The sequence below is a fragment of the Ursus americanus genome, chromosome 12 (genome assembly GCF_024610735.1).
Source record: "Ursus americanus isolate L20-20 chromosome 12, mUrsAme1.1.p, whole genome shotgun sequence".
NCBI lineage: Eukaryota > Metazoa > Chordata > Mammalia > Carnivora > Ursidae > Ursus > Ursus americanus.
Genome location: NC_142138.1, coordinates 21974991 through 22002779, shown reverse-complemented (window position 1 = coordinate 22002779; position 27789 = coordinate 21974991). Strand labels below are relative to the sequence as shown.

The window sequence follows — 27789 nt, the reverse complement described above, 5'->3', positions numbered from 1 at the left end:
AGGATTCTTAAAATGTGTACTTAAAAAGGTACAGTGGTAAGGTTTTCCATTAAAAACAAAGCAGTACGTATATACATATATGCACGCACATCCTATATATATTTATAAAGTTAACATTCTCCAAGGGGGGGAAAACAAACGAAAAGCAACAACTCTCACTACATAAATTAGCACTCTAAATCCAGGCGTTAATTAAACAAATGATATAATGATAGACAATTAAAACTGTTCCACACTAAGTTTTGTCTGGGGATTGTAAACAAAACTATTTCTTTGCAGTACGGGTGGAACTTAATTTCAAATTATTCTACTTTGAAAAGCAGTGAACTTTTAGAAAATAACTTTCTTTTTTGGAGATAAAGTATATTCTTTCTTTCTTTCTTTCTTTCTTTCTTTCTTTCTTTCTTTCTTTCTTTCTTTTAGGTCATGCCAGCATCACAAAAGAAATGTTAGAAAATCCCAGAATGTCCCTCTGCAAAGAATTTCAGAATTCATAAAACTTCAGAGCAGCCCATTCTCTCCACTGATATGTGGAGATCACTGTTATTTTCTTGTTCAAAAAAACATGTCTAACACCTGAATGCAGTGCAACGGGGGTTATCCATTTTACCCTATGAATTCATTCAGATTTTATCTTCCTGATAATTGTTTTTTAAAAAAGGATTTTCATTTGTACATGAATAAGATTTATAAGCACCTCTCCCCTTAAACATATTCCCAAACTACATCAATAACAACGAAGTTTGGTTTCTGAGAATTAAACCGTACTGAGGGTTATTTAACTTTTGCTGTAGCATCCAGATACAAGCAAAGTGTGGCACTTGGGGACAGAATCTTCTGAGGCAGGTCAGCAAACTCATTCCGACCGCCGGCGTCCTCGGGTGCCCCTCCGCCGCAGCCAGAGCCCAGGGGAGCCCAGGGGAGCGGGGGAGCTTTAATGAACACGGTCATCTCTTACCTTGTTCGAAGCCATCTCACTGACAGAGCGGTAGGTCTGGATGGTCTCTAGCTGGTCTAAGCACCAGTCCAATTCCTCCAGCGTCTCCATTGCTAATTTTTGATAAGATTCTTCTGCAAACAAACACACAGGCATGTAGTTAGGCTGGAGCGGCTGCAGGCTGTCCATAGCCGAGCCCCCGCTGCCGCCGCTGATTCCGGAGCTACTGAAGGTGGCCCCGTGCTCCTTCATTATTTGCGCGCCGACTCCTTCCTTCCAGCTCTCTCCACCAGGAGAACAAATCACCGCGGTGCTCTGCCTGGGACGGTTGGTGCCAAGTTTTCACCACCACCCCTCCTACCCACCCCCCCGCGGCGATGAGGTGTCCGCGATCTACCAAGAAACTTCCTCTGAGCAAGGAGGCGGGGAACCATCTCTTAGAAGCTCATCTGCATACATGTGTCCTAAAACTAAAGGCAGAAGCAGTGAGTTTTCTCAGGCTCTCTCTGCCTTAGTCATCCTGGGGCTCTTTAGGGTGCGTGATGTCATTTCTGAGTGTTTGCAGTCTGGAGGAGAAATGAGGAAAGCATTTTCTCAGTTTGCTTTTCTTCTAAATGAAACACACAGTCAAAAGCTTGGAGGGGCGGCGGGGGGAGGGACGGTTACGTTGGAAGGCTAGGCAGTCATTCATTCCGGGGAACGTGTACATGTCGGAGTAACTTTTAACTCAGCAAACACTGACCCACACAAGCAAGAGGAGTAGACTACTCCTCCCCTCTTCTGAATCCCTCCTTTAAGTAAAGGCAAAATGAGGTTTCCCTGATAAGACGTAGGTCTAAGAGAAACTGGAGTTTTATAGGAACACATTTATTGGCCCCCAGTCGCAGCTCTTGTTATACTAAACAAAGCTAAAACTTCTCTTCTGCAACTGCCAGGATCACAGGGAAATGCTGAACCGGACTTTCAGGTGGAGCCAGATGTGAACACCACAGATTTTCACTTCGATTAAAGCCAGGGGCTCTCAAGACTTTCTGGAAATATTTCTTAGTGGTCCATTCAAAAAACACTGTTTTTAAGATCATGTTTTTTGCTGGTTAATAAAGCTCTTTCTGAATGGTCACAGCATGTCATTCCGTACCCAAACGTTTGTGAGTCGAATACTCAAGAGTATTGACTTAAGAACTCTATGCTAATAAACACTGAATTAGCTTTATAAATGCTGGATGAATGAATGATTCTATAGACAGTGATAAAAGCCAGTCAGACTCTCCTGCATCCGTGCCTGATTTTGAGGGGAACAACGTTCATTAATTCTCTCAAGCTTTCTGGAATACAACTCACAATAGGCACTAATACAACCAAAAGTCTTGCATGGAATTCTATTATAGAGAAGGCCACATACATTCCTGTCAAATTTAGAATACATTTTTCCTATGTTCATACAGAAATCCGAGGGAGACCACATACCCTTTTATTATTATTTGACATTTTGTGTGACACTCACACTTGAAGCAGAAAAGTAGAGACCCCCAAGGGACGGGGATCGCTTGTCCACAGATGCACATTTCAAAGAATAGATGTTTTATTTACCCCTCAAATATGCATACACCTCAGGATAATGTGGGGTTAAAACTCAATATCCTGTATGTCATACTTAAAAAGCCACAAAACCACTGGAGGTGACTTCCTCCATTTTTTCACACTCCTCAAAAATATGCAGACAAGAATTGAGGTGTTTTCAGTAAAACTCATTTCAAGCCAGACTTACACATACCTTCTCTCCTTTCCTCCTCAGTCTTGCTGGGCTGCTTCAACATGCAGGATCTCGGCACTTACTCTCTAGTGTGTCCAAAGCACCCCTTTGTCTCCTCTAGTTCCTTCCAGAGGAGCACTTCTGCCAAGGAAGCAGCTTTTCCTGAAGTGCCAGAACTCCCCGTCCCATTCCCAGCCTCTCATCAAAGGAAAAGTCCAGCCACTTCCCAATGACTTGGGCTTTACGACCTTGGTTTCTTCTGCATCGCAACCTATGGTTCTCGGTACCTAGGATGCTCTGAGCCTTTTGAATGGGACAATATGCAAAAGGACTGTAAGATGATCTATCCCATTTCTCCTTCATGGAGAGGGGAAAAAAGGGATCCAATTTCCACTCAGGGTTGACAATGGAAATATAATAATTATAGCAGCAGAAGTACTAGGAAGAAGGAGGACTTTTCAAAGATCCACCGATGAAGGGTTACCTGCATAGCTCATTCACGGTCTATGACCCAGAATAAGCCCAGGTGAACTCCTAGAATTGGAATAGTAGTGACATACCAGTGGCCGGCCAGTGGATGTGACAGACCCTTATGCTACTGCCCTTTCTCATTGTGGTCAGCTACATTTTTTAAGTGAAAGTTTTTTGAACTTAGCGTTGAAGTTATTGAGGATTTGCTCCTTTTCAGATTTTTATAGTCAACACTTCGTGTCCCATTTTAGATCCTTCTTATCCCAGTAACTAAGGCTGGAGGCACAATGTCAGTGGGCTGAGTGTATGGAAATCATACCCCTGCTACTTCTGGGTACAGTCAAAGGACCGGTGCTGCTCAGGACTGGCCTCCACACTCTACCTTCCTGGCTCCAGCACCAGAGCCACATTGGGTGCCTACCGGATGCTCAGTAAATACGCAGAGGAATGGTGACCAAAGGGCCTGCCCAAGCAGCCTGCAAATACTTGGCTATCTAGAGGCTGAATGGCCATCTGTCTTACTACGGAGAGAGCACGAGCTTTGGAGTGAGACTCACGCATTTTGAGTTTCTCTTCTACTGTTTACTGTGTGATCCCGGATCTCAATTTCCTACATCTTAAAATAAGGGTAAGAATACTTACCTCATAAAGTTATAAAGGGATTAGAGATAAAGTATACAAAGCTTCTGGTATGGTAGCCAGTTCTCAGTAGATGATCAATACATAGGAGCATAACTATTGGTGGTAATCAAAGTACCCCAGGGGCCTGGCCTGTGGGAGTAGGGAGGATAGAGGACTTGTGTTCTTCATGAAGGGCTTTACAGGCACAATCAGCTACATAATTTGCAGGGTTCAGTGCAAAATGAAAAGGGGGGGGCCTTATTCGAACAGCAGGAAAAGTGCTGTGGAAGGTAGTAAAATATGAAGCTTTTTTTCTTTCTTCTGGAGTCTCTCTCAACCTGTCATAGTGGTGTTTTTTTGTTTTTTGTTTAAATTTTTTATTTTAGAGTAACTCCAGATTTACAGAAAAGCTGCAAAGCTAATATAGAGAGTTCGCAGATAACCCACATTTAGGTTTCCCTATTGTTGACATCTTACATGATCATGGCACGTTTAGCACAGTTAATGAATGGCATGGTGTGTTTTATTTACTCTCTGGTATTGTGCTCCCTCAGGCATAAGGATACCATGAGGAGAGGGAAGACCCTCAGAGGACCCCAAGCCCTGTATCTACAGGTGACTTAGGATAATACACAGTTCACAAGCTACTGGGGTACCCCTATCCACCAGCTGCCAGACTGATGTGCTGTGCCCCAGCCAGGGGCAGGCTCTGGGGAAGTCGGACATATCCCTTCCCCACAGTACTGATGCCTCACTCCACAGCAGATAGCTGGCTCCTAAGGAGGCCACAAGCTCTGCATTGGGACATACTAGATACCTAGGTCAGGGCTGGACAAGAGGCTCACTCCCACCAAGACATAGCCTCGTCTACCATGGTACAGCCAGGCCAGCCCAGGCCAGGGATGGCTGCTACCATGCCCCACCTGAGACTTTGCAAGGCACACATGCCCAACTCAGGCCCTCTCTGCACCTGCACCCAGGGCCCCTCTGGGAACGGATGGCAAGGATAAGGGACACTGGATGAGTTTTGGGGTGCCAGGGATCAGGGAAATGGGTGCCCGAGAACATGTCCGGGGGGCAGGCAAGTAGCCAAAAAAAGGTGGGACAGCATATGAGCCAAGGCTCCAAGCCACTGGAGCATACTCTATTTTCCCCTCAGACTTCACTTCCAAACACAAGATCAAAGATAAAATTATTACATGTTTCAAGACAGCAGCGATGGGGCCTTGCTGGATGTGGGGCTCTATGCATCCTGTGCGGGTCACATGCCCACGAAGCTGGTCATGTCCTGTCTTGCCAAAATGGCTCTGAGAAGGAACAATGCTTAATACCACCAGGAGCAAGCCTCAAGGGGATAAGAGCAGATGAAGGGACCATGTATGGTCATGGGGTTGACCCTATTTGTCACAAATTTCCAGAGGGAAAAGGAGAACCAACCTCCTATCTGTCCTTCCCTCTAATAAGAGTGGCAAAGGGAGATTTACTTCCTCTTGTAGGACTGGCAGGTATTGTATTTGACCCTGAGAAACAGGAAGAGAGAATGGATAAATAATTATAGTTAATATTCATCTGGTAATAATATGTGACATTCATCAAGCCCTCTTCTCAAAGGAGCTCCAAGCATGCTACGCATTTATCCTTGCAACATCTCTGTGATAGCCACTGAAGAGGTATGATTATCTCCAATTCACCTTAAGGCACAAGCCAAGAAGTCAGAGGTTAAATTACTAGAGCAAGATTCCCGGCAAGACCATATCTTGGTCCATGAACTAAAGGATTCAGCTTCACACTAAAAATGCACGAATCCCTGAAAATGCTGATTTAAAGTGGCGTCTTACCCTTGGGTATTTTCTACTTAAAATTGTGTAACTGCTTTCTTAAATGTTGTCACCTTCTTGAGTCTCTTCCCTTTTCTCCTGTATCTAACGCAGTCAGTAGCGCAGGGAAGCTGTGCAGTATTTACTCAGAAGACCTGGTGTGGTTCTGACCCTTCATCTTGCTTCAGTGGCTGACCTAAGGCAAGTTACCTAAGTGTGCTGAGACTAAATTTCTTTATCTGGAGAATGAGGGTTAAGAAGAAGACGTACCATGTTCTCACAGGGAAGGTAAAATAAGAGAATGCACACAAAACCAGACTGTCAACTTTCAAGTACTGTGCACATTTTGTAAATATCACATGCATTAGTACAGATGGGATATAGGTACATTAGAGAACATTACAGAGAAGCAAAAATTTGAAATAGCAAAAATGTCACCTTTCTACTAAGGTCACCATTATTAACGTGCATATCTGTTCGTGAATGTGCATATCTGGTCCTGTATGTGCGTGGAGATCATACTACCATAAACTATTGAGTTACACTCTTTCTTTTCAGTCAATGATGTCCCCTTTTCTGTTTTAATAATTTTCCAATTCAGCTAATAGCCCACATTCCAATTTCCCCAGGTTTTTTTCCACACAAATCAGGTAGAAGTGTATGTGTGTGTATGTGTGTGTATGTGTGTGTGTGTGTGTGTGTGTATGTGGAGAGAGAGAGAGGTGTGGGAAAGGACAGACCCAGAGATGGGAAAGGAAAGTGTAATAAGAAATCTCAGCCCACCACAAAGAGCTAGCTTCTCATGGCTGGAAAACATGGAAATAGATTTTAGCAGGAATGAAGTTAGTGGCCCAGGTAGCGACAGACCTCAGGTACGCTAAGAGTTGGTCCCACACTCAGTGCAGGGAAGTGTTATTATCCCCCTGATCTCTGGGAAAAGTGGAGACAGAGGCCATTTACACACCGATATCATTTAAACTTTGAAACCTTAAGTATCATAACTCTTAATACAGATGAGAATTTAGCAAGTGAGAGCATCACATTATAGCCCCAATATAAATTTTCTACAAATGATATCTCAATGCAATTTTTTACTGAGGCATGATTGACATACAAAAGAGCTGTGCATATTTAATGTGTACATCTTGATGAGTTTGAAGATAAGCATACACCTGTGAGGCCATCACTATAAACAATGTCATAAACTTAACCATCACCTCTAAAAGCTTTCTCCCTCCCTCTGTGTGTGTGTATGTGGGTGTGCATGTGTGTATTATGAGAATATTTAACATAGGATCTACCCTCTTAACCAATTTTTAAGTATATGATACATGATTGCTAACTATATGCACCATGCTATAATCTTTAGGACTTACTCACTTTCATATCTGAAACTATGTACCTTTTGACCAACACCTTCCCCATCTCCTTTCCCCCAAGACTTGCTAAGTACCATTCCACTCTCAGTTTTTATCTGTTTTACTATTCTAGATTCCTGATAGAAGGGATCGGATCATTCTAACTGCAATTTTAAGATAGCTCCATATGTATCAGAAACATAGCCATCAAGTCATTCCACTTTCTACCCAAAGATAGCACACAGAAAAGAAATGTAAAGAACCTCTTACTTAGCTGCCTCACATAATCAAACTCTTCCCAGTAGCAAAGGTGGTAGTAATTTGCAAGGTTATGTAGTCGTTAAATCAATCAGAACAACTGCCACATGCAACAACAGGGCTGAATCTAATAAATGTAAATGCCCAGCAAAAGAAACCAGATATTGCAAAGGACACAAAAATGGGATTCATTTAAATAAAGTTCAAAAGAGGGAAAAAACGGATCTATGAAATCAGAAGTCAAGATGCTAGTTACTGTGGAGGGCTAGTGACTGGAAGGGACTTAAGGGGGGGCTTCTACAGGGCTGGTAAGGGTCCATTCTTTGCTCTGACTACTGGTTACATGAGTGTGTTCATTCTATGAAAATTCACTGACTCCTAACTCTTGTGATTTGTGCACTGTTCTCCATCTTTCTGATTTTCCATGCATGCTTTCAACAGATAGTCCCATCTAGGGAAGCCCACTTTAAAAAACAAAGAACAGGATTTCTAAAAAAACACACATTTCCTTTCCTTTTGTTGAACTACAGCAATGGGTATGAACAGAATTTGAATAAACCTAACACAGCTGAAAAACAGCTCCCCCAAATATGTTAAGTTTATATCACACAGACCAGGGTGCTTCTACTAACTCAAAATTCAGTGGCACACATGGGAGTCTGACCCAGACGTTTATAAATCCTGATGGTGCCCTTTCATTTACTAGCTGTGTAACCTCAGACGAGGTGAGTCTCCTGACTATACCTCTGTTTCTCTACCTGTAAAACAGGAAGATGGCATAAACAGCTGTGAGAATGAAGGGAAGCAACCTATGCCAAGGGTTTGGTCCAGCGCTGGCACATGTCAGGAAATTTTGTTGCCCCCCCTCCCCCAATCCCCACCCCTCTCCTCATTCCTGGTCACTCTCCTGAAGGGAGATTGCCACATATTTGGGTGGAGTTTTGGTCTGGTCCTAGGGAGAGGAGTATGTGTAAGTGGCCATGAAATCCCAAAGTGTCCCTCCCACTGTCTGACCTCAGACAGACCCGCCTCTTGGTTAGGTTAGAGTTTGTTGGTGTTCACTTCTAAAATACAGACCTGGCCTGAGAGATCATTCTGCTTTCACCAAATCCTGACTGATACACCAGATCAGTGGACCTTCAGATGTAGAAAACTATTCAAGACAGCTGTTTGTTCATTTATTCATTCCACAAAAATACATTGAGTATTTGGTATATGCCACGCCTCATGCTAGGGGCTGGGTGTTACAGCAACGAACAAGGCATGGTCCATTGCACTGAATGATTAAATAAGAAACGCCTTTCCCATTCTCCAAAATGGTCTGTCTGTGAAACTGGGGGCCTTAGCAGCTTCCTCCACACCACTGCCCCCTGTCCCAAATGTATACATTGCCTTGGTGAAAATTAAAAAAATGTGCCCTCTCTTGGCAGACATAGCCCTTGGGCAGAAAGCTTGGGAAGTGATGCATGGGCTGAATTTCAGCTCTCCCCATCACCTGGCTGAGTACCTTTGATCAGTATCCAAACTACACCATGACCTTACGCAATGGCCCAGTGGCACATGGATACGGGGGCAAACCAGCATGGAGCCTTCCCTCACATGACCGGGAGTGCTCTGTGAGAGCAGAGCACAGAACACAGAGTCACAGCAAAATCCACACTTTTAACCTCAAAATAAAGCAAACCCTTGACATTGAAAGGAAAGTATCCCAAGACCTTCCCTAGCTCCTAATTTGTGAATATCATAATAACCGAAATAGCATTAAATAGGCCTCTATAAAACAGCTTAAAAATTTAATTTGATAGACTAATTATTCCCCTTAAATACAGTTTTTGTTTTTGTAGACAAAACTTCTAAAGCAAGGGCTCCACAGGAGGAAGAAAAATATTAAAGAAGTCCTTCATCAGGAAAACTAAGAAACCACTCTTCTGATCCTTGGAAGTGAGAAGTGTGTATTAATTGGATTCTCTGTATTCAGCTTATGACTCTAGCTTTAGCCACAAGCTTCTCACCCTGTAGATGTCCTCTCTAGGTTCTTTGTGCCTTGAAGTTAGCAGGCTTATTTCATTCCTCTGTTGCTCCTCACAGTGCAATAAGTATTTGTTAAAATGCAAAACAGTTTCATACATATGGAAATCAGCCTCTCTTTATTTCAAGGTGTTAAGTTGCAGCTATTGGCCTATTTATTTAGTGGTCTTGGTTATGATTTTTCCCCTTACATTAGCAGTTTTCTTTTCATTGTAAGTTCTTATGTCCAAAGGTACTTCTTTTCTTCTGATGAATATCTGGTAAATGAAATGTACCTGTGTTAGAGTGCAACATTTCAAGAAGGCGCCTTGTTTAACCTTGAGTAAAACATTCTTAGAATAAATCACAGAAACTGGAGGACATTTACACATTCCGTAACACAGTTCTTCCAAAGGCAGTCTGTAAGCCCTATGTGGTCTTTTCTCTAGGCAGGACTTTGCCAATGTGTCTTTACAAATATGGAACTCTGCAATTGCATATGACAGGGATTTCACTGTGGGGGGATTCACGGAAGAAGAGGTTCACTGCCCTCCAGAGAAATAACAGTGAAAAGTAGGTCATTTTGATGCAGATTTCTTTAGCAAACTCCTCTAAGACTGCAAGTTAAAAAAACCTCCAATCAGAACTAGCTTTTGTACCTACAACTTGACAGTTTACCAAGTACCTTCACTTGCAAATCTTAGTTTTTTTCCCTGAAAAAAAAATCTCATGAAAAAGAAACCATTACTATGCATTATTATTAAACATTTTCCACTATGCATGTGAGAAATTGGGGCTTGTTGGTGTTTAATAATTTGGTCAAAGTCATCCAATGAGAGAGAGAGAGAGAGAGAGAGAGAGATGATTGAGAGGAAGGAGGGAGGGAGAGGGAAAGGGGACTGCCAGCACTGAGGGAGAGAACCTAACTTCTCTGATTCTAAATTCCATGGTAATTTTTACTAAACAATGGGGCCTGTTATAAACACATGGTCCAACTTTTTCTTTCACCCAGGTGGGCTTAGACAGGGTAAAACTATGGTTTTGATGTGCCAGCTTCAAGCTCTATTCCCTTCTGTCCCACCTACCCCTCTTCCAATGTCCTTCGCCTTACAGAAACCAGCTCTTCAGAAGGTCTTTACTTACTGAGGGGCATCTGTACTCATCTAAGCATTAACTCAAGGAACTTCATTGTCCACCTGCGTTAGCGTTAAAGCGCAGCGACCCAAGAAGGGGATCAGAGATGGAGGTAAGCTGCTATCCAAATATTTTTCTAATACGTTAACTCTATGCAAGAAATATTTATGAAGAATACGCAATAGTGGTTAAAAGCTTAGTCTCTAGAACCAGACTCCTGGGCTCACATTCCAATACCACCACTTACAGTTAACTAACACTAAAGAAGTTAACTTAACTTCTCTATGTCTCCGTTTCCTCACCCATGTAATGAGAAAAAAACAGTAACTATATAATAGATTGGAGTATTTAATTAGTAAATACATGTAAAATGCTTAGGGCAGTACCTGGTGTATTATAAATACCAGAGAAATACTGATTATTTGTTGTTTGTTGAATATGACCCAATAAATAATGAGCCGATTTTTAAAAAATGTTTTGAGTATATTTGACACACAATTAGTTTCAGGTGCACAACATAGTGGTTCAACTTCCCAAAAGTTATGCTATGCTCACGACACGTGCAGCTATCAGCTGTCAGCACACAACACGGTTACCATGTCATCAACCACATTCCCTATGCTGTGTCTTTTATTCCTGTGACTTATTCATTCCGTAACTGGAGGCCTGTGTCTCCCACTCCCCTTCACTCATTTTGCCCCTCCTCCTTGCCACCTCCTGCAACCATCATTTTATTCCCTAAATTTACAGGTGTGATTCTGGGTTTTTTTTGTTTGCTTATTCATTTGTTCTTTTAGATCCCACATATGAGTGAAATCATATGGTATTTGCTTTTCTCAGTCTGACTTATTTCACTTAACATAATCCCCTCTAGGTCCATTGATGCCACAGCAAACGGCATTTCATCCTTTTTTATGACTGTGTAATAGACATATATGTATATGTAATATATATACACACACATATACACTATATATACACTATTATATATGTATACCTATATATATACATACATATACACACACACCAACATATATACACACCATATTAATTAATATATTTTTTGAGCCTATTATGTCTTAGGCTCAGCAGGAAACTCTAAGGATACAGTGGTAAATTTTATAGACATTGTTTTTGCTTATTTGAAGGCTATATTCTAGCAGAAATAAACGCTTAAACAAGAACTTATTTAATTAAAATTGGGAAAGGAGCCAGTAACAAGTGCAGTTGTCTTAGGAATTTGCCACAGGGATAACAAGGGACCCAAAACTTTGAGGAGCAGGGATGTGACAGAGAGAGTTCAGGAGAGGTTATGAGATTCAAAGGAATAAGAATTGGGGTTGAATGTTCGACTCTTGGTTTTGGCTCAGGTTGTGATCTCGGGGTCGTGGGACTGAGCCCTGCGTAGGCAAGGAGTCTGCTTGAGAGTCCCTTCCTCTGCCCATTTCCCTAGCGCGGTCTCTCTCTCTCACGAGTGTGCTCTCCCACTCTCTCTCTCATAAATAAATAATAAATAAATAAATAAATAAATAAATAAATAAATAAATAAAATCTTAAAAAAACAAAACAAAACAAATCCACAAGACTTGGGTGCAAAGAGAAAAGGCAGCATTCTAGGCAGGGATAATAGCAGGGTATGCTCATGGAACAGAGAGCAGTACCTGTGGCAGGAACACAGACAGAAAAGACTAGTACGAGAAGTTTAGATCAGGTCATACAGAGCCAAGGAAGGCCATGGAGAGGACTTTGGACCTTGTTCTGAAAGTAATGGGAAACCTTCTATGGAGCTTTATTCAATGAGTGGCCTAGTCAAATTTGCATTTTAAAAAGATCACTCTACCTGCAATTTGGAGAATAAATCTGAAGGTAGGAAGGAGGCCAGCTAAATTGCATTTAAAAGCCTAGGGTCTGGCGGAAGACAAATAGGAGTTTGATTTCTGGCTCTACCATTTGTTTTATTAGCAGTGTGAACCTGGACAAGTTACTTCATTTCTTTTAAGTCTTAATTTCCTCATCTTTCCCACAGCATTGTATATCTTTCCCACCAGGTTGTATGCAGAGTAAAAGAAGTATCCACATCAAAACACGTAGCATAGTACCCAGCACCTAGTAAAGTCTGCATGCCAGTTGCTAGTAGCATTATTATGTATTTTATTGCAGTAACCTGTGCAGGAGCTGGTGTGGCTAGAATTACAGAGCAATGGAGATGGAGACAGGTAAATGGGCTTGAGATGCTCAGGAGTCGAAATCAAATGGCCCCTAGGAGGGTGGTATTTGGCTGGTGACCAAAACTCCCAGTCACTTTGGCTTTTCAGGTCCAGAATGTGATTTTTGTCAGTGTGATTTGACTTCATTCTGTTTATATTAGTCCAATTCACAAGAACACACTGAGAAGAGACCAAACAATCAATTTACAGACAGTAATAATTTATGGGGAGTTTTTCATGTCATCTAGTCATTCCACATTCCTTGACATGGGAGACCAATTTCTATTCATAAGATTGCTGGGCAAGCATGAAATCAGAGCGGAGGGGTTAGTGGGATGATTACGCCGCTTTCCTCAAGCCTGATATACTCAACTCCACCGCTGAAGCAGATTGTAGTTTTTTCTGCTCTATCTGAAGTACCCTTCCCAGCTTTATTCACCTGGCTAATTTTTACATCTCTTTTAGGATTCAGTCTAGCGTTGTCTCTTTACAAAGTTTTCTAAGTTTTTTAAGGTTGGATTAAGCTCCCTTCCCTTTACGTCCGACTGACCACATTTCATTTAAATTCTTTCTCTTGGTTTATCACACCCATTAGATAACCCTCTTGAGAGAAGGGAACATAACTTTTTGCCTGATCATTTATGCAGCACAGCATCTATTGTCTAGTAGAAGCTGAAAAAATATTGTTTGCCCTGCTGACTTGCCCAACATATCAATAGATGGAATCTCAATTAACCAAGAGGAATGGGGCCGCTGCTACTGAACAGTATTGGAGAAACAATGTCAGGAATTCTCGTTCTTGGTACTCTTTTTTATTAGTTATCAAATAAACTACCTTCTTTTTTGCTGATTTATTCAAAGTTACCATAATTAGTGGGCTCTATGTTTCTTTTGCATTCATATCTTGATTACATTTCTAGGTTGGTTAAGTTGTTTTTTTTTTTTTTTAAGTAGGCTCCAAGCCCAACATGGTGCTTGAACTCATGACCCCGAGACCAAGAGTCACATGCTCTACAAACTGAATCAGCTAGGTGCCGCTAGGCTGGCTAATTTTAATATGAGGGACATTTAAGGAGACTTCGGCAAAATCACACGTAGAACTTGTTATTTGACTCTCACTGAAGAGCTATATTCAGGCCCCTTACTGAAGGTCTCTGTACATCAAGCAATACTAGAATCCCAAATATTTTGACAACTGTCATAAGAAAGATACAAGAAAGTTCAGAAGCAGCAGAGATATATCTTAAAGACATAGGGGAAAGGGAGATCAAGAGAGATTTGGAGGCCAGGTAAAGAAGAATGGATGGAATTTTGAGAGATGAAAAAAATGAGGTGAGGCAATGAACAGCATGAATAAAGGTATAAAAGTAGAAACATGCCACACCATTTTGTTCTGTTTGGGGCGATCGAACACAACAGTTCTATTTGGTTAGAACACTGGGTCTTAGTAAGGGAGTAGAGCGGAATAAATTTGCAAAAGTAGGGTGATCAGGGCAATTTTGAAGAACTTTTTATGCTAGACTAAGGTAACTGACTTGACTTATCAGGCAATGAAGAGTTATTGAAAATTGTTCAACAGAAGAATGGCACACAGAAGTGGTTTATAAATACTTTACACTGTTTTAGAGTTGTGCAATGCTTTGCAGTTATAGATTTCTTTCATATGTATACTCTCTTTCAATCTTCACCATACTTTATGAGAGATGTATTATTGTCTCTATTTTATGGAGGAAGAGACCGATGTCCAGGGAGTTTTAGTGTCTCATTCCAAATCCCATAAGTGGTAAAAGTAGAACCTAGAGATTGAATCAAGGCTTTCTGACTCCAAGTTCAATGTTCTTGCTATTACAATGATGCTTATATGAAAATGAATTATTGATCTGATAGCAGTAAATTGTAAGGATTATAGGATGGAGTAAAGAATAAGCACTAGATAAATTATTAATATCAGGGATTATTACTTGCAGGAAAAGTTAGGACTTAAGAAGAAATGGGGTCCCAAACTAGGGTGTTATCAGAGGGAGTGGAAGGGTCATTTATACCTTAACTTTATTTTTGCCTGTAGAATGAAAGTTGTCAAAGGAATTTCAAGAATAGAGAGTAGAAGAGTAGAAGCAAAGGTTTTTGCCATTAGGAATAAACATGGTAGGTGGGGAATAAAAGAGGGCTAGAAATTTTCCTGCCTCTCAAGATATTATTAGCCAAATCTCTTTCAACTACCTGTAGAAAAGCTCCACTCACCTGGTGCTCTCCTGGGTGACGTCTCAGATCACAGGACTTTGGGAACTTCACCATGTGAGAACGGTATTGCATTTGACAGTCAAGAGTTGCAGAGAGCAGAAAGCCTACTCCATATAGCCTTTTCTAGTTGACAAAGCACTTTCAAGTTTGCTCATTTTCTTCTGCAAACAAAGCCATGAAAGTCATCTCCACGTTTACAAATGAAATCACTGAGGCTCATCAAGGCAAAGGGACTTGCTTTAGAATCTGGAATTTCTGCCTTGTCCAACATGGAAGTTACCAGTCATGTGTGGCTACCGAGCACTAAGACTTGGCTAGTCTGATGTGATATGATGTGGCTAGTCAGTGTGCATGGGTAATATACACACTGGAGTTCATGGACTTTGGGTGGAAAAAAATGATGCAAAATAGCTCAATAAATTTTCATATTTGGTTAATGTTGAAATTACAATATTTTAGATATTAAGTAAAGTACATTATTAAATCTAATTGCATCTGTTTCTTTTTATATGTTTAGTATAAAATTTAGAACTATCTATGGGGCTTGCATTTTATTTTTGTTGGACAGCACTGTTTTAGGTCATAGCCTGTAGCCAGGACTTGAACACCCCAACATTCATAACCCCACAGATGCTTGTCTTAAAAGGCATAGTAATAACGATAATGATCATAGTTAATATTCATTGAGTACCAGTCACACTTTCTAGGCACTTTACATTCATGAACTAATTTTATCTTCATCAGAATTTTGTGACCTGAGTATTATTTTATATATAATAGATCATTTTATTTTACAGACGAGAAACATAGAAATTCAGTAACTTTCCCAGGGTCACAGATTTAGTAGAGCCAGAATTCAAAGTTAGGCAGTCTACTTCCAGTGCCATTAGGAATGCCTCCGTGGCTGCCTCTGTTTACTAAATCCCAAGGAGACATTCGGATGGGCTTCATTTTATTTTAATCCGAGAGACTTTATATATTATCTCATTTAATTTTTGCAACAACCCCGTTAAGTAGTTATTATTCCTATTTTATAGGTGAGCAAACTGAGGTCTGCCCAAAGTTATACTACATACATGCTGGAACTCAGTTTTTAACCAAGTCTGAATCTAAAGTTGATACTCGATCATTATGTTGGTCTCCTGGGGGTGATTCCCAGGCTAAACCTTTTAGAACTGACACAGTCTCTCTCGAGGGTGGCCTCTGGAAGTTTGTCCTATTTAGAATTCTTTGAACAGTACATCAAAAACTAATGATGTACTATACGGTGGCTAACTGAACATAAGAAAAAAAAAATTGGTCCAGATGACCCCCATCCTCAGCCAGGTGTGATGAGTATTTCATTTTCAGTAATTTTTTTTTCCTACAAGTTCTGCCACCTCAAACTCTCCTGGGATTTGATGAAAAACATTTTTTAGAAAAGGGAGGAAGGAGGGGAGGTAGGGAGGAAGGGAGGAAAGGAGGAAGAAAGAAAGAAAGAAAGAAAGAAAGAAAGAAAGAAAGAAAGAAAGAGAAAGACAAGACAGAAAAGAAAGACAAGAAAGAAAAGAAAAGGAAGAAAAGAAAGAGAAGAGAGACCGAACAAAATCAAACAAAACCAAAGGAACCACATAAAAACAGTATTCCCCTCAGGCAGTCTCCAGTAGAGCTGACCATTCATTTCAGCAGGGTCCCTGCTTCTTTCAAATCTGATCATCATCTACCCCCAAATGCGGGCTGCAATGACTTAATTCAACAGAGATAATCATAGATTTCAGAGATAGAACAGCTGGTCCTCCTGAAGACATTCTTAGAAACACCTGAGCAGCCCTGGGCTGTGTCCAAAATGAGATGGGTGGGAATGTAGGGAGTGCAGGTGTGGTGGGGGTGGAAGGAAGGAACATAGACCAAGACTTAGAGGCTCTCCAGGCGATTTATGGAGTTCTGGATGTGAATGTAGACACAGAATGAATAAAGTCAAGCAACTCCCTTGGGGTGGGGTTTGTGCATGTGTGTGTGTGGTAAGAAAGGTTAATAGTATGATTTTTGCAGCCTTGTTTGCAGGTAGACAAGCGGTCGTTTTCTGTGACAGATTCAGAACTTCTAACTAGAAAGCATCGAAATATAAAATCAGGTCCCAAGTTTCATGGCAACCCAACTTGACACAGCAGCGAACAAAAATTGAGGATATAGAAGAAGTCAAGCCCGTATGGCACAGACAGCTTGGCTTCCTTTGGCCAATCTCTCCTGATTTAGCAGTACTTCCGCTCTTGCCCTCATTTCCCCTGGTTTGTAAACTACGTCACTTAACTGAACTCAACTCCAGACAGTAGAAAAACAGAATTTTGTATTTCAGCAATGGTTTTCTTGGCATCTCGAGCTCTGAAGAATTTCAGTTAATTCTAACTTTCCCTTTCTGTCTTTGAAAGATGGTAGCTATAAGCTGTGCTCACTCTTTCTCTGCTTCTCCCTTTCGCATGCAGTGTCTAACGCAGTATAATGCAGTGTCTGTTTAACCGTGATTCAAGATTTCAGTGTTTGGTTTAAACCAATATTTACCAGGGAAATCCCGCCAACAAAAATGTGCAGGCGAGGTAAAAAATATTGGCCTAAATCAATCTCCCCCTGAACACACACATACAGAGAAGGGCTGTAAATGTTTTATGTGTCACTTCTGACGTTCTGGCCTCTTTGCTTCAGCTTCGCACATCTATCAATTTAACACAGACTCAGAGCAGCCTTAAAACTGGCGTAATCTAGATAATAGGTTCCCATAGTGATTTTTCAAAAAGTTGTTTCTCTAGCCAAGGTGTGTTGTTATTTAATTTGTTTTGTTTTGTTTTTGTATGGCGGCGGTTCTAGCACTCACCACACACTGCCATGTCATCTAGTTTAAAAAGTGTCCTTGAATTATGAGACTTTGTATTATTTGAAATAGGAGTAAACAAGGGAATCGTGATCTTTTAAAACACAGCTTATACCACAAAGCTCACTGTGGAACCATACAATGTAGGCATTTTGAGATTAAGTCAGTCCAGGTGAGCGATTGCTTTAATTTAGCGAATGCTTACTGAATTGAATTTATTCACTGACTGAATTTACTGAATGAATGAATTACTGCTACACTTTGAATGAATTTCAAATGGTTGTAGTTTGGATTAGAAATTATTTTTCTGAAACTGAATAACCCAGGCAGCCAGCAGACAGAAGGCCCCAGCTGGCACCTGGCGGCCTCAGGAGAACTGGAGAGGGTGGAGAGCGAGTGAGTTTTACATGGCCAAGGCTCCGGACCAAGCCCTCAGTGAAAACTTTGAATTGCAGTTTCCATACCGCACTTCCTCTTAGGGAGGGAGGGCTGGGTCTGAGATGAGGAAGCCAAAATGACTCATCTACAAAAAAGGCCACTGAAATTTGCTAATGGCAAGCCCTGAACAGTACCCAGCAAACAGCAGGCACTTAATAAATGCTTGCCTTATATACAGGCAAAATAAAATGCAATAACCTCCATCATCGATGGGGTCGAGTGTGGAATGTCCCAATCAGGATGTGGAGGCAAAAGCAATTCTATGTCTAGTAGTGATAAAATCTCTTTTGTTACTTTCTCTAACTCCAAATGCTCAAGAGCCTGCACACCAAAACCCGGAGAACTATGGGAAGGATGGATAAGACAGAGCTTGTTAATCACAGCAATAATTAACTGAGAGTCGGCGTGAAAAAAATATCTCTAATCTGCAAAAGAACCTTGTGAGGTGGACTGCATTATCATTAATGTATAGAAGACAGAACAGGTGGGAAGGGAGATGGGAAATGAGGCTGGAAAGGTGGCCTGGGCATCTGGACTTAATGGCGGGCCCCGGTGGGGAGTACACAGAAGTACAAGACACAGTCATTGCCATCCTCAAGGAATGTGTAGTCTGGGAGGGGGGCAGGGATGCACGGACACAGAATGAAAATGGCAAGGGTGCCCTGGACTGAGCATCAGACCACTGGAAAAGAACTGGGAGCCGCAAAGGTGTGCTGTGCTATGAACAGAACAGGTGCTTAATAAATGTTTGTGGAAGAGCACTGAACTTAATTAAGAGCCAGGTAAAGGTAACCAAAGAAGGAAAGACATGGAATCCATACTGAAATGCAAAGCAGTGGGGAGACAAGTCTTACTGAGCAGAGGGTGTTGAAGAAAAATGGTTAGAGAGTCAGAATGGGTCTAATTATGAAGCGAAGCAGAAGAATCTGGACTACTGAAGACTCTTAAACAGAGGATACACATGAGGGAAGTTGCGATTGAGGACAAGTAGGCCAGCAGGACTATGTCAGATGGTTCTCAATGGGAAGTAGCTAGAGTTAGGGACCCCAGGAAGACCCTAGGGCAGGGACTTAAGTTAAAAACAATGCAGGCTAGAATAGAGGGTGACAATAGGATAGAAGAAAAGAGTTAAATACTAAGTAATGCCTGGAAGAAAAAAAAGATGTCTCTTCGTAAGAGATGGTATATAGAGGACTAGGGAGAGGAAGGTGTCCAAAACTGTCACCAAGGTTTCTAGTCCTATAGTGGGACATAAGAAGAGAACCACGGACAGATGTGAGGGATTTGGAGGAGAGGGAGGGAGAAACATGGACCACATTGAGTTTGGTGTGATTCCCATACGGTTACAAGGATTTGGGGTGGGTCTCTAGTGAGTGGTCAGAGCTCCGGGCATGGATTGCCACAAGGATCATAGGCTAGGGATTGTGAGCACATACTACTTGGACATGGCTCTTGAAGGCATGTGTCTATCTTCTAATTGGTTCCAGGAGAAAGGTCAATAACAAATTCATAATTCCCCCAGATTAGCTCACCAACTCCTTATTTTCCTCCACTGCCTCCTCCCCCATTTCCTCAGTTCCCAGTTGCCACACAGTCAAAGCAATGCCATGAGTGATATATACCTTGGGTGATTTCCAGCTCTGCAGGGCACAAACCTAATGCAGGAGATTTCTCTATCCTCAGCATCAGCAAGGAACCAGGCCAAATTTTCCATAATGGAGAGAACCATTAGAGCTGGAGGGGTCTCAGAGACCCGACTCCTTGGTTCATAGGCATTGAGACCAAGGCCAGGAGAAGAGAATTGACATCTGCAAGATCATACAGCCTCCATGTAACAGCAGACACCAATTCTGAATTTTTATAGAACTTGTTGTTATTGCCACTATATTGTGCCTCATCTCTGACCGGCAATATTTAAAGTACTATTCAATTAGACTAATATTTATTGAATACATAATACATCAGCCCCTATGCTAGGATACCAAGAAGGGTAAATACAGCCGTCATTGCCACCAAGGTACTTATAGTCTGAGAGACTGTTTTGAGAATAGGAGTAATTACTTCTCCTTGGGTAGGGGTGCTGGGGAAGGCTTCTTGGAGGAAATTATGCCTTGGGAGGATTTTAAAGGATGAGTAGGAGCTTGCCTGGCAGGAGACAGAGAAAGAAGGTAAATGCACTCTAAGCAAAGGGACCAGCATGTATCAAAGTAAAGAGAGAATACAGTACAGTGCTTGGAGTTACTATGAAGATTCAGTAGTTTTCTGGCATTGAGGGGAAGAGCAGGAGAGGCAGGCAAAGCACTGCTAGAACTTTACAAAGTACAAGTGTTGGGGGTGGGGTAGGGAGTGGAACATGAAGAAGCTATCCAGAAGTTCCCCGAGCGATGTTCTGTGGAGGTATGCTCACAATCAGAGATAGATGCGGTGCTACAGAGAATAGTCAGTGAACTTTTTAAAAAGGCCAGACAGAAATCCTTTCAAGTTTGTGGCCCATATGGTCTCTGTGTGAATATTTGGCTCTGTCATTTAAGCATGAAAGCAGCCACAGACAATACATAAACAAATGCACATGGCTGGGTTCCAATAAAACTTTATTTGCAAAAACAAGTGGCTGGCCACGGACCCTGTTTGCCAAACACTGCTACAGAGACATCCAGAGATCTTGACGTCACTCTCAATACTTGTGGTACACAGAGCAATGGTCTCTCAAAGAGAAGTCTGTGCTAATCCTTGCAACCTGTGAATATATTATCTCACATGGCAAAGGAGAATTAAGGTAGCAGATGAGAATAAGGTTGCTTATGAGCTAACCTTAAAATAAGGAGATTGCTTTGGATTATCACCGAAGACCCAGTGTATAAAAGTCTTTGTGGAAGAGGGAAGCAGATGTGTCAGTGTCAGAGTGATGGAATGTGAGAAAGATTCAACCAGCCATTGCTGGCTTTGAATATGGACTAGGGCCAAGAGCCAAGGAATGCAGGCAGCCTCTAGAAGCTGGAAAAGGCAAGAAAATGGATTTTCCTTTAGAATCTCCAGAAAGGAACGGCCTTGCCAAGACCCTGATTTGTGTTGCTTCAAGCCACAAAGTTTGTGCAATTTGTTACAAGAGCAATAGAAAACTAATACAATACCCACGTGAGCTAAACCTTCTAAACACTCTGGAGAAAGCAGAGCCTCCAGAGTTAAGAAGGCAGGTTTCCTATCCACTTAAATGCTTCATTTAGATGAAAGGAGTAGGTGAAAAAAAAAATCTGCATTTGGATTTGGGGAAATGAGGCAATGCTTTCAGGGAGTGTCTATAATAAGGAGCTACTTTTACACTGAAAAGGCTTTATGGCTCCCTGATGGAGTATAAGAGGCACTGAAACAAAATTTCTCTTTATTTGTGTTTCTCCAGGGGCTCTCAGACCTACACACTTGGGGATTTATACCTAAGGAAAGAGATGGTCTGGGCGTGGGAGTGAAGACGGAAGTCCCAGAGCGTCCCGTATGCGGTGCTCAGAGTGGGGAAGTGGCTGCCGGGAATCAGCCCCTGACTTTCTGTTCCGTTGGCATCATGCCCCCCTCTGCCCTGCTGCTGTGCCACTGTACCATTTACGTCATGGGGAATACAGCTTGCTGCTTTAAAATGTGTGTTATGAGGGAAATGAGAACATGACGCTGGTGACATTTCACAAAGGAGGCAGCATTCCAAAGACGAGCTTGGGCAAGCCTGGCATGTGTGTGCTGTTAGGGGTCACTTCGGAAGCCACAGCCGCTGGGCACTCACGGAGGCAGGTCGAAGCCACGGGTCCTAACCTCCCTTCCATGCTGTAAACATCTTGAAGGCAGGGACCTTGTCACAGCGGCTGACACAGTGCCTTCTACTCCACAGACAGGCATCGCTGCACAGTGGCTAACTAATTATTAAGTAAATTCAAGAAGACAGAGAAGGTGGATCTTGTCATAACGATGATGATTCTCGTAACAAATTCAGCAAGTCCATTTTAATTTACAAAACATTCTCACGTACATTGCCTCAAATTATCCTCCTAAGGATGCGGTGAAGATGCTAGGAAACCCGCTTTGCTGATAAAGCGGATGAGTTTCACACACGTTGAGTGACTAGTTGAACACTCCACAGCTAGCAACTGGGAAGTGGGGCCTGAAGCCAGGTTTTTGGTTTCTTCGGTTGGAGCTCAGCCACATCCCACAAGGGTTCCTCCCTCCCTTCTTCCTTCCTTTCTCTTTCTTCCTCCCTTCTGGAAACACTGAGTATCTATCATGTACCAGACAACACCATCCAAGGCCCCACAGAAACAAAACTAACCAAGACAAGTTTCTGCACCTGAAAAAGATCGGGGTTTAGCGGGGGCAAGCAGACACACCAAGGCGCAAATGCAGATACAATCTAAGGCACTGACTCAGTGCTCCATGCGCCAGGCCCCGTACTAAGGACTTTGCACACTGTTAATGTTGAACACCTTAGGACGTACGTATCATCTTCCCCGTTTTACAGACAAGGAAACGTAGGGTTAGAGTCACTGAGTATCTTGTAAGTTGCAGCCAGGATCTTCATTCTCTGCTGATTCCAGATCTCACTCTTAGTCACTATCCTGTGTTATGTCAACAAAAGCACTGGCACAGAGCTCTGCACTGGGATAGCGAGAGAGCCGGGGACAGACGGATCGGCTGTCCGGCAGAATTCGAGAAGGAAGCTTGCCGCCGGAAGTGTGCATTTGAATGTACTGAAGCATAGAGAAACGAACCAGGTCATTTAAAGATGATCTCCAAGTTGATCTCCAGTTCTAAAAACTGAATATGAGAAATTAAGTATTCCAGAAATTTGATTCCATTTAAAAATATTTTTCAGGGTAATTATTAGGTGCAAAGCATTGTCCAGGGAATTCCGTGCAGATTCAAGCCCAACTCTCAAGGAGATAATCCTGCACTCGCACTGAGACAATGAGGGTGAAACCACCTCCCAAGGGCAAGTTCTGAACTGAGAGTAAAAGATTTGGGTTCTCATTCCAGGTTTATCATCACTTCACCCTAGACAAGCTCCTCAGCTTCTCTGAGCTCCATGTCTTCAGCTGTGAAAAGCAAGTGTTGGAAGAGATGATGTCCTGGGGTCTCTTTTAGCTCTGATGTTCTATTATTCTAAGACTCATCAAGAAGTACAGGGAAAGGGCTTAGCTGGGAGAGTGGGGTGGGAAGGGAGAGAATAGTTCACCTCCTCAGAAGCCCTCCTACCTGAGATGCCTTTGGCACGGAGTCTTATAAGTGCCCAGTGGCCGCCTGACTCGAGCTGCCAGGGTCCCAGGCCTGCTCTCTGTTCTCAGCCTGGCAAGGGTTCCCCTAAACAACGAAACCATAAAACAGGTACCCAAGAGGTCCATGTTTGTCAGATAGCTTGCACATCAGCAGCACTAAGTGGCTGCTGGAGGCTTTGATACTATTACAACTGCTGTTGTCGTTACAGAATTCCAGTAACAAACACCATTCATGGGGAGTCTTCTATGCACAAGGTGCCACGAGGAGCGCTTTCTTACAACTATCTATTTCTCTTGGTAAATGTACGGAGTGTTCTTATCTCTACTCTACAGATGAATCTGTGTCTCAAGAGGGTTAAATACCTTGCCTGAAGCCATATAGCCCTAGTATGTTCTACCCTCATGGTCCGACTTCAAAGGCACAGCTCTTCATCCTCCTGCTACACTTTGTACACTTCTGAGGCTTCCAGTCTGGGTAGTCTTCCTTCACTTTCACCTGCAATGAGCGACTGAAAAGGACATACACCCACTAAGCATCATATCATACTTACCTTACGATTTGCAAAGTGCGCTTTCATATGTCCCGTCATCTGATTCTCATAGATGCTGGAGAGTTAGAAGGAGCATTATCTCTATTTTATAGAAGAAGAAACTGAGTCTCAAGGGAGGTTGAGTAATTTGGAGGTTTCTTAAACCCACTTGCCATACCAATCACATACTTGTCTACATTTCTGACCATTCTGGTACATCATTTTTCAGAACATTATGTCTTACGTCTTAAAGTGTACCCAGTTATTTATATTTGGATTGCACAGTGGTTAACAGGGGGCCTTCCGGAGAGATATGACCAAATGGCAGTTAGTATTCCCTTACATCTTTTTCCAGGACTAAGTGTGTATCATTTCCAAATAACTAAGAATAGTTCAGTGAATGCTAAAGTTTCAAACCCTCATAATGTTACAATTTTCTTCTTTCAAAATACCAGTATGTTCATTGAACCTCACCCTCTTGACTGAGTTGACAGGGTATACGAAAACTACATAGAACATGTTGCAACCTCTTTTCTACACACAGGGTGTATGTAGTGCTATAGAGTAGATCATGAAGACCTTGTTAGCAAATCTTCTACAAACTGTGTCTAAATGCAATTTTAACAGAGTTTTGTATATATCAGAAACATATCCATCAAGCCCCCCCATTCTCTACCCAAGGGAAGCATATAGAAAAGAAATGTCAATAACCCTTTGTTTAACCACCTCCCATAATCAGACTCTCTTTCCACTAGAGAAGGGGGTAGCTATGTATTTGCAAGGTTGTGTGGTGGTCAAATCAATCATTCAATCGCCACGGACAAGAGGGATGAATCTCATAAATGTAAACGTGACTTTTGCCCTTAATTCCTCCCCATATCCCCTAGTCTGCTTGACTCTATCCAACACAAATCCCATCAACAGTGATACATAAAACGGCGACACTCAACCACCACCTGGGAACTCCTAGGAAACCCCACTGCCCATATTTTCTCTTCTGCTGCCATAGTTGAAAGCACCAAGGCGAAGTTCATTACATCCACCCCACATGCCTGACTCTAACCCCAGCAGGGCCCTAAGTGCAGTTTTATCATCTCGATACAGATTCCCCACAGGTGAACATTCCCACTTCTGTCTTCTCACTTTTACCCTAGATACAATTTCCTACCTCACTGACAAGATAAAGGCCAAGTTGAACTCCATCACCTGCACCCCTTCATGCAAAGGGATTGGGCATAATCATGACTTTTTGTAGCTATGAAATTCCATAATGCTGTGTTTAAAAAGATAAAGCCATTATCTTCTTCTGACCTACCATCCACCCTTTACCCAGACCTCCATATTTTTATGAATGGTACCACCATTCTCTTACTCATCTAAACTTCAAATCCCAGCTTTCTCTTCATGCCTCCATCTTTTCTCAATTTCTATAATCCACCAGTTAGCAGGCTCAGTGGGTTCTACTGCAGAAATATCCATTGCATCCAGTTCCTCTTTTTTCTCATTGTCCATTAGAGTCCGGCCCTCACTTAACTAGCCAGGGCATTTACAGTCACTTTCTCATGGTTCTCCATGTTTTGCACCACTGAACGACTGAGTTTCTTCATCTGTACCTCTTCTTACATTGAGTGCCAACTCAAAAACTTCTTTAAGTTTTTGGTCATGACTTCCATGACCTATCAAATGCATCTGAATACCGTCATTCGGTATTCACAGTTCTACATAACCCAGGTCCAACGTCACACACTCTTCTCCTCTTCTTCTGTGCTGCGACCACAGAGATGGACTCGCTCCCCAGACAAGTCCTATTATTTTCACCACCCAATCCTAGCATGTGCTGTTTTCTGTGCCTGGATGATGCCCTATCCCCTTCGCTGAAATCCTTACCACAATCAAAACCCAAGTCAGATGTTAACTTCCACTTGAAGGCTTCCTTGATTCCCACAGTGGAGGCCATCTCTCCCTGCTAGAAATACCAGTGCCATCGCATTCTGCTGCAGGGACCCATTGTCATGTTCTAAGCTGACTTAAAATGACTTAGGGATTCACATTTTCCCTATTATCTGGATGACAGAGGCCATGTCCCTTTTGTACCCAGAATAGTACTTCTATTGCAGTCCTGCAATTGTAGGGGGACACAAGAATGAATTAAATATTAATGTACTTAGTGTATGACAATAAATAAATAAATAAATAAATAAATAAATAAATAAATATTCACGGAGAACATGCCTTTGAGGAGTTGTCAAGGAGACAAATTACTACCCAGTGAAACAATTAGAAAGCAATATAAAATTTTCTAAAATATCAACACGAAATTGAATTGCTTCTGCTTTAGATTCAGATTTTATTCTAGCTCAGCTCCAAGAAGTTGGATGATGTTAGACACAAATCGCCCTGGGTCACTTTTTCCTATGAGTAAAATGTAGAGTTGTCAGATTTGGCAAGAAACAAACAAAGAATCCAGTTAAATTTAAATTTCGGATAAATAACATATATATTTTTAGTTCTTATACTATAATTAGCCCTAAAAGTAGAAATAGTTGTTATTTATCTGAAATTCACATTTGAAAAGAACATCCATATTTTATCTGGCAATCCTAAATGAGAGAACTGTTCTTAATCATCTCCTAGGCTTTCTACTACAGCATGCTATGTTCAATGACATTTTCAGAGAAAAGAAAGGTAAATGTGTTATCCCCTTGGCTTATAATTATCTTCCCCTGGGTCTCTGCACTCAGATTTTAGCTCAGTGATAGATTCCCTAAGCCCTTCCTGACTCTCCTAAATAAAGTAGCACCTTTGTATCCTTCCATCTACCCTCTCCAGTCACTCCTTATCCCATTAGCTTGTTTTGTTTTCATTATCTGAAATGATCTTCTTCACTCTCATGGGCACGTGTTTATTTTCTGTCTCTCTTGTCACTAGAATGTAATCTGCAGAGGGAAGGCCCTTTACTGTCCTGTTCATTACTGTATCCCCAGAACCTAGAGCAATGCCGGGGCACGTGAAACACTTAAATAGCCAAAAAATATCATAAGTGCTAAAAATGAATTTTTTGACCAATGAGGGGCTAAGGGAGTCCAAAGAAAGAGAGTGGAGTATGGGAAGTCTTCTTGGAGGAAGTGGGATTTTAGTAGTGCTATAAAGCAGTGGTTTGAGGGGAGAGTGGGAATTGTGAATTGTCTGAATAAGCTTAGCAACATTTTCAAGCTATACCTGTCCCTACCCCCACCTCCCTACCACCCATTATCAGAATTTAGGGTGGGAGATGAGCACTGTTAATGTCAAAGGCTTCCCAGATGACTCTGATATGTCCCCTCTATCCCCATTTGGGAATATCTACTATGAAGAATGGGTAGAATTTGGTTAAGTAGAAAGCATTAGGAGTGGTGTCACTGGTACAGAACAATGTGAGTTGAGCACAAAGAAGAAAAAGTATCAGGGGGGTATGAAAGCACCACCCAGATCAGGAGTTTGTGCTTCAGTCTGTAGGCAACAGAGAACAAAGGAGAGATTTTTCAGAAGGAAATGAAATCGTAAAAATGAGACTGAGTAGCTATTAATTTACACCTGGGTCAGGAAACTATGGTGTACCAAACACAATCGGCTGCCTATTTTTGCAAATAATGTTTTACTAGAATGCTGCCCATCTGTTTACTACTGCCTATGACTGCTTTTGCTAAAAGTTCAGTCCAGTGCCTGTAATGCTACTCCCTTGTCAAGCTCTGCATGTTCTTTAAGATTCTGCCACTGCAGAAATGGCCTCACTGCCAAGGTTGGACTAATTGATTTTTTATGATGATTACATTCATATATTCGTTAATTCCTGAATACTTCAACGGATTTTGTATATTTAGGTACTAGGTTAAGTGCTGGGTTTCATGGACGACTTGTGAGTCCTAAGCCTTGCTCTTCAT

At 41.9% G+C, this 27789-nt stretch overlaps 1 protein-coding gene across 4 annotated transcripts in view; it reads right to left on the bottom strand.

Annotated features, from left to right (window-relative positions):
• The window catches only part of PDE4B (phosphodiesterase 4B), a 62307-nt gene extending 38724 nt beyond the window's left edge, over nt 1–23583 (bottom strand). Inside the window, exons 1-2 of one of the 4 annotated variants that reach the window (XM_087865977.1) lie at nt 23565–23583; nt 959–1102 (exon numbers count right to left, since the gene is read on the bottom strand). In XM_087865977.1, coding sequence (XP_087722103.1) covers nt 959–1102; nt 23565–23573 — 153 coding nt within the window. In that variant the 5' untranslated portion in view covers nt 23574–23583. Of the gene's footprint in view, nt 1–958; nt 1298–1334; nt 1488–2711; nt 2954–23564 lie in introns of those variants that run through there. The other 3 variants (XM_087865975.1, XM_087865976.1, XM_045802110.2) reach the window with 3 other exon arrangements.
• Nucleotides 23584–27789: the final 4206 nt, after the last annotated feature.